The sequence below is a fragment of the Pseudorasbora parva genome, chromosome 18 (assembly GCF_024679245.1).
Source record: "Pseudorasbora parva isolate DD20220531a chromosome 18, ASM2467924v1, whole genome shotgun sequence".
In the NCBI taxonomy this organism is placed as follows: domain Eukaryota; kingdom Metazoa; phylum Chordata; class Actinopteri; order Cypriniformes; family Gobionidae; genus Pseudorasbora; species Pseudorasbora parva.
Window position 1 is genome coordinate 12,241,702 of NC_090189.1, and position 16,807 is coordinate 12,258,508.

Sequence of the window (16,807 nt, forward strand, 5' to 3'; positions counted from 1 at the left end):
ACCCATCATACGAAACATTCTGCATTTTTACATTTTCAAAAAAAACATTATTTAGTAGGCTATGTTTTTAAATCCACAATGTAGGTGATCTCAGGTTTATATTACATTGTGGGGTCTCCACAATGTAATATAAACAAGTACACACATCTCACACACACACACACACATATACACATTCCAAATGAATGCTGCCTATAATACACTTACGGTGTCTATTTTTTATAAATTTATTGGACTATGTGAAATAGCTTACAAAGCAATATGAGCAAGACCATGTGTGATGTATAAAACTGATCAGTGGTCTTATAAAAAGCATTTTCTATAATTTCTTAAAGGTAATTTAAGGTTGATTACAGTATGCAAAACTGGCTCAGAATGGATACTAATTTTATTGATATAAAACTGCACATTACTGTGGAATGCGATGTCATTCAAACTTAAATAATGTCGGGGTGGGGACATGATATCATGTGGGGTTAAATAGAAAAAGTAATTAATGAGAAAAAGAATGACATGGTTCCCTGGGAAGAACAAATCTTGACGACGAATATACTGATGTAATAATCTCAGAGTAATTATCAACGATATTTATACTCAAGTTGGCATCTGTCTTCAGAACAGGAAGAACCTGTCCAACTTAACATTCCAAACAGGAAGACGGTTGAATACACGTCTCAGCGCTAAGAGGCCATGATTTCATTCAGGTGTCGAGAAACGGCATGTAGGGATCCCAAAGCGCTTGTGTGAAACAAACCGCTCGTGTAGTTTGCTAAGGGCCCAATACTTGGCTACACTTTCTCTGGATTACATACATCTCCGCTTAGGAGCTATCCAGCAAACCATCATCACGCTGACGTAAATCTGAAGAGACACAGGTAAGACAAATTGGATGCTGCTAATTTGGGGTCAACTATGTCACTTAGCTAAAGGGCAAGTGTATTCAGTGGGGCCCAATGTTGTTTCGGGTCCCATTGACTTTCATTGTAAGGACAAAAGTAAATCAATTATATATATATATATATATATATATATATATATATATATATATATATATATATATATATATATATATATATATATATATATATATATATATATATATATATATATATATATATATATATAAAGTAATACCAAACAAAAATCGCACATGGTTGTGTTAAACTGTTTAAATTAATAGTATGTAAGAAAGTTCTTGGAGTGAATATTATTAGTCACTGTCAGTTCGGAATAGCGTGCAGTCAACAAGACAAACAAATTTCTTGAGTCAAGTAATTACTTCCACAGCTTTGTTTATGCACATCATTTAAAGGCCTGGCAGTTTGGATCTTATGCATCACACTGGAGTGATCAGAAACAAGTACATAAATCACAATTTTACTAAATCCATCACTGATTTTGAGGTTTTTGTTTTAAACAATAAGGCTGTGTTTTGGTGGCGGAAGTTAACTTTCCAGGATTTCCAAACAGTACTCAAGTAATGAGGAAAAAACAGTCAAAGACAAAGGAAATATGAGAACAAAAAGAGATTTAATATTGCTGTCAAGCCACCTCATGCGGCGATAAGCATCATGTGCGTCAGGCAAGTTTAGATTAGATACTGTCCGTAAAAAGTCATGGTACACAGAGTGCTTGAGATAGTCAAGCTTGAGATGTTCCTGATCTGTCATGATGAAGATATTAATCTGTCCAGGTGAGATGAGCACACGAATCTTAGGCCAGTAGAAGGTTTGATATAATGAAATAATAAAAACATTCGATCTATTATATATCTTAGAACTGATGAACTGTTTGAGCTTTGCAAAGTTAACAGGTTGAAGACGGGGTGAGAACGTTTGTAGGTTCTTGCGTAATTTAAGAACAATTTTGTCAAATTAATTAGAAAGACAATAAGGTAATGAATAAGAGTGCATCAATCATTTTAATAAATAGGCCTATTATGATATTATAAGTTAAGTCATATATAATTTATAAATATATAAATGTCTAAATATACGGACATACCAATTTGTTTCTCATTAAATGACAAATCTCTTAATCTTTTAATCTTAAATGTTCAAAACAAGCTCTTGCATGCATAAAATGTCTACTTAAGAATTTCTTTGCAAAAATACACAAACTAATTTTAAGCCTTAAAGAAAAGTAAAATCCAATTAAATTGAATGGAATAATCCTTACATATTTTAACTAAATAACTGATTGGTCTGTTTAATTATTCAATTAAATTTTTTATTAAATATTTAATTTTGAGTGCATGTATTATTTTAAATATTATGCATTAGTTTAATTGGATGATTTTATAAAGAGAGTGAAGGAAAATCAGCCAGAATTCATGTGAACTTATTAAGTTAATATTAGAAAATAATTACCATTCTTGTGTGATTTCAAAACTTTGCTGACTTAACTATTATTCTAAATTGTGGATATATTTATAAAGAAAAGGTGTGTGCAAACTGGTACTATATCTGGATAAGATTTGACCTTTTTAATGATATGAAGTTGTAGTGTTAAAACATGCTGACTGTATTTCCAGGTCAGCATGATGGAACGGGACGGCCCGCAGGAGAGGAGCTCAGAACAGGGAGAGGAGATGACAGAGGAGAGGTTCCTCAAAGACCTCTACCTCTTTATGAAACAGAGAGATACACCAATTGAGAGAATACCTCATCTAGGCTTCAAACAGAGTGAGTGAAAGAGACAAGTGAACATACTGTTTGTCTAAAACAAGTTTATTTCAGCCTATTAAAAGTGCCATTTTCTTTTCCTTTTCAGTCGATATGTTCCTAATGTACAAGACAGTAAAGGAGCTAGGAGGCTATCAACAGGTAAAAAGATAATTCCGTTGAAAACAACTTTAAAAACAAATGACTCCATCTTGGATTTCATAAGAACTTCATAAATATCATTACATGACAGAAAAGTAATTATGATTTCCGCAGAAACCACAATAGCTATTTAATTATTTTTTGCTTCCTGTCCGCATCTACCTTTATGTTTTATGTGCATACTTTGAATGTCCTTAAGATGAATAACTTCATGTTAGTGCCGAGAAAATGTTTTGGTGACTTTCATGTGCCAGCAAGAAAATATACACGTATACAATAATACACGTGTCTATGTGTAATCTCCAGGTTACTACGCAGCAGTTGTGGAAGAAAGTCTACAACATACTTGGAGGAAACCCGCGAAGCACCAGCGCAGCCACCTGCACCCGCAGACACTATGAAAAGTAAGTGCATGTAACCTTAAGGCCAATTTACACTGCACTGACAGACAATTTGTCAGGTCTGAACATGCTGAAACGCCGTTCGCCGCTCTTAGAATGTCTGCAAAGTGACGTGCAGTAATCTGAGACTGCCGGTGAAGTGTGTTTTGGCCTTTAAACAGCAGCTGTTTACAATTTTATAAAGCACAAAAATGCATTATACATTTAAAAACATTTTAGTCACAAACCTCTCTTTGCCCAACCAGGCTACTTCTTCCTTACGAGTGTCACAAAAGTGGATATAGGGATGAAATTGTCTTTCGGACGCCTCGGTCACAAAAGCGTTTCCACCCAGGCAGTTTCAGCAACTTTGAGCACGAATACTCCAGGAATGGCAAACGCACAGATTTCCAACACCTCTCTGGATTCCCTCAGGTATGACAAAAACATCGCATTTTTCTCACAACAGCATTCTAGAAATGGAAACGACAAGATTTTACGACAGTATTGAATTAATCAGTTGCAACTGTTTATTTTTCCTCTCAAGACCTCTCTGAACATGTTTACGGAGCATCAGAGACAGATTTTTAACATGCCTTTAAACATTGCTCCATACTACCAAGATGGCAGTACACCTCTACCCAATTATGTTGCTCTTCGAGAATCTACACTGCCCCACCTAAGCCTCAACCCTTCTCAAAACCTTCTGCGGAGGCCGGCCTCATACTTGGGCATGTCCTCTGTGGCGGTTCAAAGCTGCAAACACCCCCTAGATAGGCTACGTCACCTGGCTAATGAGTACAAGTCGTCAACCGGTTTGGAGGAACCTCTCAACCTCAGTCGGAGAGAAAACAGTCTTGAGACGTTGAGTGACACGCCATCATCTTTCGGCCCACCTTCTTCTAAAAAGCCTAAGTTCCTCAATGAAGCCTCACCTCTTTACCCTCCAAATGGTTTGACGACTGAAGAAGGTGCAGAACAAGGAGAAACAGCGGATGAAATTACCTCAGCAGAGGGTGGAGCAGGGACTGTCCGAGCAGGACCAAGCCCAATGATGGGCGAAGTCATTGATCTTACCTCCTCTTCCAGTGCCAATCCAGTCCCACGTAGAGCAAGTCCTCCTTCAGTAAATCTATTCAATCGTAGACCAAACTATTCAGAGGCATCCCCTATGAAAGCACGGGAACGAGACTTATACACAGACTGGGATAAGGAAGAGTCTTCCGGTGCACCTACACCTAAGACAGGAAGGATCTTAAACCAGAGCGGTGCCCTTGGTCACCCACCCCTGGATAGCACCGGCAAAATGGAGATTCAGATTCCTCTAAAGCTTCTACAGGAGCTCTTTAGGAGAGGACTGGTTTCCAACCAGGCATTCACGGGAAACAGGCCTGTTTCTCAAACCCCAATCAGAGCTGAAGCACACCTCGAGCACAAGTTACCCGTGCAAGGAGCCACCACATGCAAGGAGCCAATGAGTTTGAGTCTGAAGAGCCCTTTAAGAAACCTTTCTGATACTATCGTTCAAGATAAAGCTATAAAGAAGCACCGACTCCTTGGTGGCAATGGCATCTCTGCAGAATCAAAGCTCCAGATGTTCAATGCGTTTCATGCAAGCAACTCTCTCAAGCACTCTCTGGACAGGGATATACCCAAGCCATCTCAACCTAAACAGGCACAAGTTCCTATGACATACAACCATGAAAGCATGAACCCCAGACTCCCCAGTTACAGTGAAGACACTCCGCTCTCTTTGACCATGAAACCTGAAAGAAAGTCAGAGAAAGTGATGGCAACATCTAACATTGGAGCAAAGGAAATCCTAGCTTCTCCATCTTTGATGCAGGCGACATCAGACCACCTCAAATTCATTCTGGGAAACCTACCGTATAGACTGGAAAGGGGGCAGACATTTTAAGAAATTTTGCCTAAGGTGAACGTTTTTCACCTTAGCCAATGTCGCAATCTTGCCAAATCAGATTCTTGTGATGCATCACTCAAGGATTTCTGAAAAGACTGGAAAGAGAAATGTTGGGGATGGACTGTGTCAATGATACTGTCTTTTGTATAAAATGTATATAAATATAAAAAGGATCACTTCAGGGAAAAAAGTTTTTTTTATGTTTAGTCTGCAAATACCCTTGATTTGTAAGAAGATACATTTTTAGCAAGTCTTTATGAAGAAGCACTGATACTTTGGCAGCAAAGCATAGAACTTTAAAAACATTTTCTTTTTTAAATGCACCCTAGCAGCAGCAAATGTAATTTGCAGCCAGGTTCATCTAGCAACTCTCTGTTGGCTTGTGAGCTTGAAAAACCAAACTCTGGCCAGGCCAATCACCGTATATCTTGTATAGAATCGGTGGACGGGCTTAACATAATGATGGCAGATGGTTCCGCGTGAATGAATCCCTGCTACTTGAAAACAAAGACGACGGCTGCTACTGCTGGCAAACGGCGGTCTGAGGCCGCGACTCTGGAATACTTTGAGTTAAGCTTTTCTTTGAAAGAACAAAGAACGGCACTGAAGACATTCTTAAAAAAGGACTCTCGCTTTGACTGCATCAACTTCTTTGTTGCTCTGGTTTGTTGTAGCACTATCCTATCGCGTGCAGAGGGAATCTGAGAGACAACCGTTTATCCCGCCCCTCAGATCGATCCCTGTCAATGGTGTGTTCCCAGACCCAACATCTTGATGTGGGTTTGGCTTGACAGGCTATATTTTTATATTTTATTTTGAAAATGGATATTTAACCTTTATTAATGTTCACAATTCTTCCTATTTGTTTACTGACAGAGTTTAAATAAATGTTTTATAATAATTCTACTAGATTTTTTTTACACAACACATACAATTTGCTCCCAAATGAATAACAGAGAATTATATCACTATAATAGAACAGATGTTACAGACAAGGTTTTCAAGAAGCAAACACAGAAGGACTCTAAACCTTTTAGATTAGATGTTGTGATCGTCTCCATTTGGCCTCCTTTTTTACTAAAACTATTGAGATGCAGTATCTCTGAATTTCTAAGAATATGTTAGGTATCACGTACACAAGTTGTTTGACTGGTTGCACAAGAACCTAGAATTCACTCAGCTCTCGATACATGAATATTCCCTTTCATACATAAGCAAAAAAGAAATATACAGCAAGCAAGCACACAACCACAAATAAGCAGTGTGGATTTCCAAACATTCATTTATTATGGCACTCGCAAATTTGCGAACATAATTGTCATGTGCATAAAGAAACGACTGATTCTTCAAACCTATTGTCAATACAGCCTAACCTATAACAGTTTTACTTGATGGCTAACACACTGTAACTGATTCAGTTGGCAGAATCAAAGACATGTTTCTCAAAATGTTCACCTGTTTTCACATACATTCCAATATTCTCAATGTTTTCTGCAAAATGCCAAAAATCAATGCCCTCATTTTGCACAAGTTTAAACACGTTTAGAAAACACTGAGCTCAAATTAACTGTAAACCATAACGCTCAAAATAACTAATTAACTCATTAACCAACAAATTAACTTTTATCAATATTAAGAACTTTCTTTTTCTTTTGATTTGCCATGACACTTCACACAAAGAGACAGTTAACGCATATATTATATTTTTTTTGTGCAAGATTAATGTTAAGTGGAAGATTTAGTAGTGTTTAATGTTTTTTTTTATGATAGTTTAGAAGAGTTTCTGTTTTGTGTGTTTTTTGTAGGGTTACCATCATGGTGACAAATGGAGCATAAGCTTAGTTTGAGAACAGATATATGTTAAATGTATTATATTGCTGTCCTTATTCAGCAAGTGATATGCAAATGCAAAACAAAAACAAAGCATTGTGTAACATGATATTTTAAAGTTAAATATGGATTATTATACTCAAATGTTTCAAGTTAAGAGCAATTAACATGTATAATACAAAAGGAAAAATCTACAAGTTCTGCTTATTAAACCTTACATTTCCTAAAGGGTTAGCTTTGTATGAGTAGAAATCCGGTCGTATATTCGAATGAACGTCCGTGTCGCGGTGGGAAATTGATCCAGTGAACCAGTTGCAGTGGCTTTGGGAGTGGCCTCGTAGGGGAGCCAAAAAAGTGCATTCTGGGAGCAATCTTGTTGTTTTTCATCCACATGAGCCAAAACTACATTTTCTGGCTTTTCTCAGTCAATGCATTTAATTTAAAAACAATTTCACATTTCTACTACATAAATGACCCAGTTTAAATACGCATAAATCTTCCCAGCGCTAAAGTACCCCTTTAAATTTTACAGTGTAGCACACATTTATCCATGTGTAGCAAAACCGATGACATACCAATCAGGATCTCAGGATAATACAAGTAGGGACACAGGTGATTGTGTACTTGAAAAATTAATCCTAGTGTATTCATTCAAGGGGACGGGACCCTATATAAATACAAGCACTATAGGCAACCATGTTCTTGTGCATGGAATGACCATGAGGGAAGATGGCCTACAGGCTGATCTACATGGTATCTCTACTACTTACACACACAGTATAATTTGAGTTCACAGTAACAGTACTTTAGATGAGAGAACTTTCACTGTTCTATGTACAGTAATAGCACATTGTACACCTTCAAACTCATAATTGTCAAATTGATTTGTAGCCAAGTCATTTTTTGCAGAACTAAGAAACTGCTCTAGTATGGCAAATATTGTACTGTGCTGTAATTGACAGTATACTGTACTGTACACTGTAAACCCGAATAAGTTGGCACAACTTAACAACAACAAAAAATGAAGTTAAGAAATTTAAAGTTTAAGTAAGAAGAACTTGCAGATTTTTACATATTTTAATTGTTCTGAACTTGAAATATTTAAGTAATCTAATTCCTATTTAACTTAAAAATAGCACTTGCTGAATGAGGACAGCAATATAATACATTTAACATATACCTGTATATCTTCCTCAAACTAAGCTCATGCTCTACTCGTCACCATAATGTGTAACTCACATTCCTACAACAACAAAAAAAACATAACAGAAACTCTTCTAAACTAGCACACACACACACACACACACACACACGTTTGTTTCACTATATTAGTGAGGACATGAGACTTCCATTAATTTTATATCAGGTTAATGATATTTTCTATCTCCCTAACCCAATCCCTAAACCTACCTATTCCAGAAACGTGCAAAACAATAGATGTTTTGACCGTAGATTTATAAAACTTTTTAACTAGTGAGGACCAATCTAATGTCCTCACTAGTCAGTTGTCATATTTTACTATATAAGTGACAACATTTGCACCCTCACAAGTATAGCCAAACAAGGAACAGACAGACAGACAGACAGACAGACAGACACAATTATCCTTGCCCTTATTAAGCTCAAAACAATTAAACAATTTAGATGTCTTAAAATGTATCGGTTTTGAGAACTCAAAAGAAAAAGAAAGTTTTAAATATTGATAAAGGTTAATTTGTTTGAATTAAGTTGGCTCTACTTAATCTACCTAATTATTTTGTGCGTTTTGGTTTATAGTCTATTGCATACCAAGTCTGTATTCAATTATTTGCTATTTTAGCTTTTAGTGTTTTTCATCCTGTAAATGAAATGAAGCTTTTCTTAAGGCATACTGTTGAATTTCACTCTGAATCTGCACCCAGTGCCGCCGCTCCCACCACGCGCATAATACGTTAACGCGACATCCGCGGGCACCATTAAAAATATTGCGCGTAGGGCATCAAGACGGCCAGCGGCGGTACTGTCTGCACCCCTCTATTTATGTTTTATACCAAATAGACATTAAGCTGTAAAATGATTCCTGACTTGTCTAAAGGATGTTTTTGTTAGTGTTTTATGCTGATCTCAGCAGTGTTCTCTATAGGTAGTAGTCTGGGTATTTGTTGGGTTTTGTGTCATATGAGGATAAAGTTTGATTCTGACAAAAGGAAATATGATTTTGACAAAAATAGTTAAATTTGAAGTGGGAGTTTGTACAAGCTGGTAGTTTTGAGATTAGTGAGAAAACGGTGAAATGTTTCATGAATTGTGTGTTAAATTGTAATCTTGATGAATCCAAAAACAAAACCCAATAAGGTTTAGTGTTGGGGTTCCATTCATATGGATTGGTTGATGGTTGATTTGACATTATGGAAGTAAATGTCATGCCCCTAATACAGATCCATTACATTTGCAAACCCTTTTAAATTAAACAAAAGTTTGACATGAGATTCAATTGCTTAATGATGGCCTTGGGTGATTCAATATATATTTACTAGCCAAAAAAAAAGAATAAGAAAAATCCTTTCATCTGTCAAACTCTTGTCATGCAGGATTTCCATAGCTTGTAGCAAGTAAAAATGTTCCAGGAAAGTGAGTGATTTTAATTTAGGAACACATGCAATGGAAGTCCTTATCCTGCACAGTATCAAGGTAAACGGCCAGTGGTCTGGCTCTTTAAGAAATTTTCACTTAAGTGTTCAGTATATGTTTTTCAGATCTTAACAACCGTAAACTGAGAAATAACTAAATAAGAAGAAAAGATTTAAAAAGTTTTTATAACAACCATATTTTAAATGATTACAAGCTCTTTAGAATGCTTGCTTCTAATTGGCCAACAGCAGCATTCTCATTTTTGCATAATGACGCTAAACTATAATATTCGCTTCAAATTTCTATGTAGCTGTGCAATTTTATTGTCTGTTGTAACAGTCCACAATAATAATTTTACAAAAATCAAAGTTAATTTATTAATTAGGTAAGTCGCAACACAAGTGGGATGAATAAAGTAATCTAATGGTTCATTTTGCAAAGATTTGTATAGGCTGTGCTGTATTGGGGTGTGTTGAGCTGTGCACAAAACAGGTTTTCTTTCTTTAGTCTTCATCCTTTCAGTAACTGAAACAAAGAAGCAGAGGCAGAGGAGTGTGAACAAACAAATTCATTATATAGAAAAAATTCTTGATTTCCTTGTGGTCTGTCACTCATTTACATGTGGCATTCTCGTTAAACCTAAACTGGAAAAGTCACTCTGTGTGGAAAAAAAAAATCATGTAATTTATGGCATCTACATGTATACGTGCATGTTTCTTTTTTTATTAGATTGGCTTTTATTAGATTGGACAGTCAAGGGGAACCAGAAAGGGTAAGGGGAGGAGAGAGGGGCACAGGTTCGGGATAGGACCACCGGCCGGGACTCGAACTTGGGTTGCCTGAAGCGATGTTGTGTTATGTGTTGGAGCGCTGCCCACAAGACTATGACTCTGACGTGTACGTGCGCGTTTGTCCCTTCAAAACTATGCATACATTTAACGATATGTCTTAAAATATAACTCAACATCATTTTTTTCACAAGTGTGCTCTAATGACAACATGTGATGACAGTGACAACCCCCAGATAAAGTCGCTGGAGTATGAATGCTACTACAATATTTGTAGATCATTTTTTCACATGTTTGGTAAAAAACAAATGGTATAAGCATTAAATATATGCAAAGAGTCAATGTACTTCTTTATAACTTCTGGCATGTTGGATGTTAGCTTCTGGGACACATTCTTGCCTTATTATCGAGTTATTGTGGGCTTCTGCTTGTCCATTTGCCTTTTGAAGACTTGACCACAGGTTATCTATGGGATTAAGTTGCCGGGCCACGGATCCAAAATTTTAATGCAATAATCTTCGAGTCACTTAATTTCAGTTTATTGTCTTGTAACAGTGCTCCAGCATGCAGGAAAATGCACAAATCATCACCAAATTCCCTCTTGTTATGGTTTTGAAACCATTCTTTATTTATGGCAGGGTTTTTAAAAACTATAGTGTCCAATTAACAACAAATCTGCTAGTTATCACTACATAAAGTACACACAAGGATGCATTTATTTGATTAAAATACAGTAAAAAACTGTAATATTGTTAAATATATAATTTTTTTAATATTTAAAAATATATTTTAAAGTTATTTTATTCCTGTGATTTCAATTCATGATTCTTCAGAAGTCCTTTTAATATGCTGATTTGGTGCTCAAGAAACATTTGCTAATATAATTATTATATTTTTACAATATAATAATGTATTATTGTATTTTTGTGGAAACCGTAATAATTTGTTTTTCGGGACTCTTTGTTTTTCGGTACTCTTTTTCTAATAGAAAGTTCAAAAGAAGCGCCTTTATTCGAAATAGAAATCCTTTATACCATTATAAATGTCTTTACTGTCTGTAAATGTGTATTTTCACAGGTAAGAAACGTTCATAACAATTCTTTGCTCAAATCAAGAATGCTGAACATGAGGGTAAGGTTTAATTTAACTTCCTCATGCTACAGTTTAAGAAAGTCCCCATCTCCATTTTTCCGGAATGAATTAAGACGGGTGTGTAGATGTGTAGAAGCAGCCCACACACAACCACAAACACCCACATGTTGCAAATGGTAATTAATAGAGTAGATCAGGTGGCGGCCACTGGAATGTCACCCATCTGCACTAGAGAATTAATTAAAAACAGATGCAGCTGTATTTTAATGAGATTTCACATTTCCCAATTAAACTCTGTCTTCTCTATTTAACCTCAAGAATGAATGCTTGTCATTAGTATGATAGGAGTGAACAGGCAAGCAGCGAGCACTTATTTATGGCTTTCGTTATTTTGCGGAACATAGAAGATATTTTGAAGAATGGATGCCGCCGTAGAATATCACTTGTTCGAAGCAGCAATCGCGTCTGTTTTAAGCGATTTAAACTTTTTCTTTTTGTTAAAACCCAAACAAAGAACAACATTCGGCTACCAGATGTGGATTACACCGGCATTAACATGAAAATATCAAAGTTAAATAAAAAAAAATTAAAAAAATTATATATATATATATATATATATATATATATATATATATATATATATATATATATATATATATATATATATATATATATATATATATAAATCAATAACACTGCTATACTGTAAAAAAAAAAAAAAAACATTAATCAATTTTTCTAGTGACTGATCACTTCTAAATTTTTCAGCTGGCCAAATTGAATTTAAATCACAGAGATTAAATTCGGCCAACTGAAAAATGTAGATGCGATCAGTCACTAGAATGGTTTTTTTACAGTGTATGAAAAAGAAAAAAACTTTTTAAAACAACTTTTTATATTCATTTATTATTAAAAAAAAAAAAAAAATTATAATAAAATGTATATAATTAATTGCCTGTTTAAATCTAATGTCAATAAGAACGTGGATTAATCATAAATGATTTTCCACAAAGTAAACTGGGTGTAGAACACTGGGCGAGTGATTTCATATTGTATTGTATTTAAACACTTGTTTCTGCTTCGGTGTAAATAATGTAATCTGAGCCTTCCTTAAACACTTCACCACACCCATATTATACAAAAAGGAGCTTTAAAATAAAATAAATGTTTCCAATAATATTGCATGAACCGGGCTTGCTTTCTCCAGTAACAAAAACAAATAAAATAATGATATATTATTCTTGTCTGGGGGGTGGGGGGTGGGATGGGGGGGGGGGGGGATCTGCCTCACAATTCCCAGCATATATGTGCTTTAGTAAAACACAAATCCCAACAAACTTGCTAATATGTCATGCATGTAGTCTAAGACAGACTTGTTTGTTCTCAGCTGTCCCATCAAGTATGAGGATATTTCAACCCATAAAACATCACTCACCACTATGTCTATTTAAAAAGATTCAGAGTTGTGTGCCAGAGTTTGGCATGTGTGACAGTGACACCACACCTACACTATTATAGCATGTATGAACAAGATTGCTATATCACGTTCAATAAAATTATAATGAAAAAGTTTAAATGAAAAGGTGAACCGTATCAGATGATTTTGCAGCTAGGGAAGCCACTCCCTCCCAGGCATTAAAATGAACATGGATGCCTAGAACTTACTCAGGTGTCACAGGTACATTGTGTACCATCACAAACATGCTTCATCTAATTTAAGGGAATTTGGTACATTTTATGATGTGTTGCTGTTCTACAGCACACATGCCAACAGAGTGCAGGAGGACATTAGACATGCATTTTTTTCTGTGTGTGTTTACGTGCTTGTGTGCCAGTTGTCTGAATCTGTATCACCTGTCATTATAATAGGTAGATAGCAGGCTTTGGATCTCAGAAGAAACCGGTCTGTTCAGAGGTAGCAGATGGTTTCTGGTCTGGTTGGATGACGGCGTAACTGTATTTAAAAAAGTAGACAAGGAACACTTTTAAGAAACTACGCAGTAAGAAACTTTGCAAAAATGTTACCAAGGTTTTTTGTTTTACTTAACACACTTTACACTGAGAAATCCATGTTAACTTGGCTCTTAATTTTTCCAGAGCTAAAAATTCCAGAGCTGTATTTTTACATTAAACACTTAAAATGTATTAAAAGAAATTACAAAATATTAAAAAAGTATTTGAAAAAACACTGAACTGAATGAAAATAATATTTAAAGGTGCACTATGTAGTATTTTTGCAGTAAAATATCCCAAAATCCACTAGGCCAGTGTTATATATTTTGTTCAGTTGAATACTTACAATATCCTAAATGTTTCTAATTATTTGTAAATTTTGAAAAAATCCCCCTTTTAACCAAGGAATCTGAGGAGTCACCTGTCAATTGCGTCATATCTGCGTTACCCTCGGTTTTATTTGTCAGAAATGCTTTACTCTTAGCAGTGTGCAACAAGTGTCACAGCAGTCACTGAGCGAACACACAGAGTAATGTCATAACATCATTTTAAACACACTTAAATCTATTTAATATGATAAACAGAGCTGCGTTACCTCATACTCATGAAAAGCGGAAATAGCGCCGGCGACTGTGTCCCGTCATAATAAAAGTATTGTTGCTCGCGAGTCGTGTGTTGAGCAACAATCGCTCCAGTGGCCTTGCTCAGCTCCTTCAACATTCGGTCCTGCTCTGCTTCATACTACAGTAACGTTAATAATCTCACCCATATAAACATGATTTGTTCCTGAGTCCCAATTCTTTTCCACCGGCTGTGAGGTGAAGACCACATGTCCCAAGATTCTGAGCTCAAACTTGGCGTAATCAAACTACGCCTTTGTTTTAAATAGGCACCGTCTATCAGACGGAACAGTTACATAGTGCAGCTTTTTAAGTAATTATATAAAAACACATAAACTGAATAGTTTTATATTGCAGTGTTTATTATAAATGATTTATCCATGCACATAAACTATTCACATGCCCTTGTAATATTTAAATCAAAACAATGAAATCTTTTTGCTGCTCACATGAGTTTGATCAACAGCAAACCACACCTATCCAACAGTTCAATCAATTCCTAATGGAGAAAATCAAATTCTGCTCTACATTGTATCTTGTTCGTAAACTTCCATTTAATGCGACTTTAAATACCTTCAAATGTATTGTACACTTATTGTATGCATATATAGCACACTCATTGTGAGTGTATTAAAGGGATAGTACACTCAAAAATGTTGTGTCATCATTTACTCGTTTTTTTGCTCACTTGTCAATGTCAATGGGGTCCAAAGCCATTTTGACTCAAACATTCTTTAATGTATATTCTTTAAAAAAAAAAAAAAAAAAAAAATTTTTTTTTTTTTTTTGCAGAAGAAAAAGTCATATACATGTCATATGGGCACTAACATAGGCAGTCAGTGAACACAATAATGACTTTTTTCTTAGTTTTTTCTGCATTCTGCACTCTTTTTAATCAGTCAACACATCATGACAAACACATATTTTTTACTTTGTCTCTCTTGGCTATTTCTGTTCTGGTATGATCTTCACAGAATGGCAGTTTAAAGATGCTGCACATATGCAATGTATTACATCTCGCTTCACTGGCTGTAGAAGTCACACAAGCCATAAGAAATGAATAGCCTGACGGCACGTCTGGCTTTGCGCTTGGTTCACTTGTCGGTCAACTTACACCTCTGAAAAGGATCTCCACCCTACAGGGTGGGGTGATTGTGGCAAATGTGCACTACGCATTATTATATCAGCATTATAATATAATTTCAAAAGGAAGTATACGTATTTTTAGGATGTGTGTGTATAACAAAAGATTCAATCAAAATACGCAGCAACTTGACGCCACAACTTGTCTAGTCTCCATTTGTGTAAAAAACAAACAAAAACAAAAAAAAACAGGTAGCAGTTTGTATTAACATTTTAAGGTGAATAATAGCTAAGTCTTCAAAATTGTTTATATTTATTTATAAACTACATTGATGGAAGAAAGGGTATATTAAGTAGTGACAAAAAACAATTTATATAAAGGGTTTATTAAACATCATCAAACTGTATACAGTACATTGTTTTGCAATGGACAGTTTAACTGCATTTTATTAATTTGCAAAGGCAATCATTTATTTGAATAATAATACATGCTATTATATGTGCTATCACCCAACAGTCTCATAAATATATTTGATATAATGTATGTTTTTATTATGTAAAATATGATGTTTGTAAATATTAACAATATTAATACAAAATTGAAAACAGGCTTTTACCAATAAATTAATTTTGCTTATTGTTTGGTTGAGGTTTTTCACAAACATGTTTACTCACTTTTTTGTATCTAGTTGATTGGATCTAGTCATCAAACTATGTAAAATTATATTACACTGCTGCTAAAAATAATTTAATCTTTACATACAGTACCCGACATCAGCAAACATTATGCACATATATATGTATTCTGAATGTGTTAAAATACCCCAAAAATATGAGATTATTCATTTTATATTAATTTAAAGTTCACATGAAACGGAAGTTGCGATAGTCTGTTCTTCCCTATTGTGAATCAGCTTCTCAGACAAGAAATAAATGTATAAAATGAATGGGAAAAAAAAGACTTGATTTTGTCCATTAGAAATTAATTGGATGGTTGTGGTTTGCTATTGGTTGCTCTCATGTGACAGGTTGCCCCGCCCTCACTGGATGGAATTTATTTTGATTAACGATTATGAGGGCACATGATTAAAACACTATTTGTACATTAAAATGTCTTACATTACACCACAGAAAAAGCCTAGTCTCCAGGATGAGCAATGTCTTAAGTATAAGAGACGATAAAAAAATTCTGCACAAATGTGTCTCACTTATTGACTTCCCACAATGCTCTTACCCATTTCATGATACAGGGATCCTTGTTTTAATGTCACTGGCACAGTTTTCTTTGCAGACGGCTCCTCAATCTTCATGAGCTCATCACAGCACTGTTTCCACTGACCTATATTGAAAAGTACAGGTCATTAGTTGTTAAACTTTAGAGCATGTATAAGTCCCAAAACATCTTTCTCGCACGCCACATCATAAATACTTTTCACGAAAAACTAAAATGCTGCAGATTACAAGGATGCTTTTTGAGAGATATTTGTGTAAGATATGTATTGAATTTCAAGCCTTCAGGAACACTGTACATTAAAGTTTTAAGGACATCAGAACTCTCTGACTTCACACCAAACAGACTGCATGCTTTCCAACTGATGACACATAAGCCATAGGACAAGGATATAAATCTTGGCAAAAAAAAAAACAAAGAATGCTGAAAGTACTCCTTTTGACAAACAATAATCTCCTGACATCATTATGGAGA

At 35.2% G+C, this 16,807-nt stretch overlaps 2 protein-coding genes across 2 annotated transcripts in view; one reads left to right on the forward strand and one right to left on the reverse strand.

The window, feature by feature from the left end:
* The first annotated feature begins 699 nt into the window (after positions 1–699).
* On the forward strand, positions 700–5,996 carry arid6 (AT-rich interaction domain 6). The gene is made up of 6 exons (XM_067423641.1): positions 700–875; positions 2,534–2,684; positions 2,773–2,825; positions 3,132–3,229; positions 3,472–3,640; positions 3,753–5,996. The coding sequence occupies exons 2-6, from the start codon at positions 2,540–2,542 to the stop codon at positions 5,121–5,123; spliced, it is 1,836 nt and encodes a 611-aa protein (XP_067279742.1). The 5' UTR covers positions 700–875; positions 2,534–2,539; the 3' UTR covers positions 5,124–5,996.
* Positions 5,997–9,731: 3,735 nt separating this feature from the next.
* Positions 9,732–16,807, reverse strand: part of rtknb (rhotekin b) — a 32,556-nt gene continuing 25,480 nt past the window's right edge. The window contains exons 11-13 of the mRNA XM_067423940.1: positions 16,337–16,441; positions 13,301–13,400; positions 9,732–10,091 (exon numbers count right to left, since the gene is read on the reverse strand). Coding sequence (XP_067280041.1) covers positions 10,085–10,091; positions 13,301–13,400; positions 16,337–16,441 — 212 coding nt within the window. The 3' untranslated portion in view covers positions 9,732–10,084. The remainder of the gene's footprint in view (positions 10,092–13,300; positions 13,401–16,336; positions 16,442–16,807) is intronic.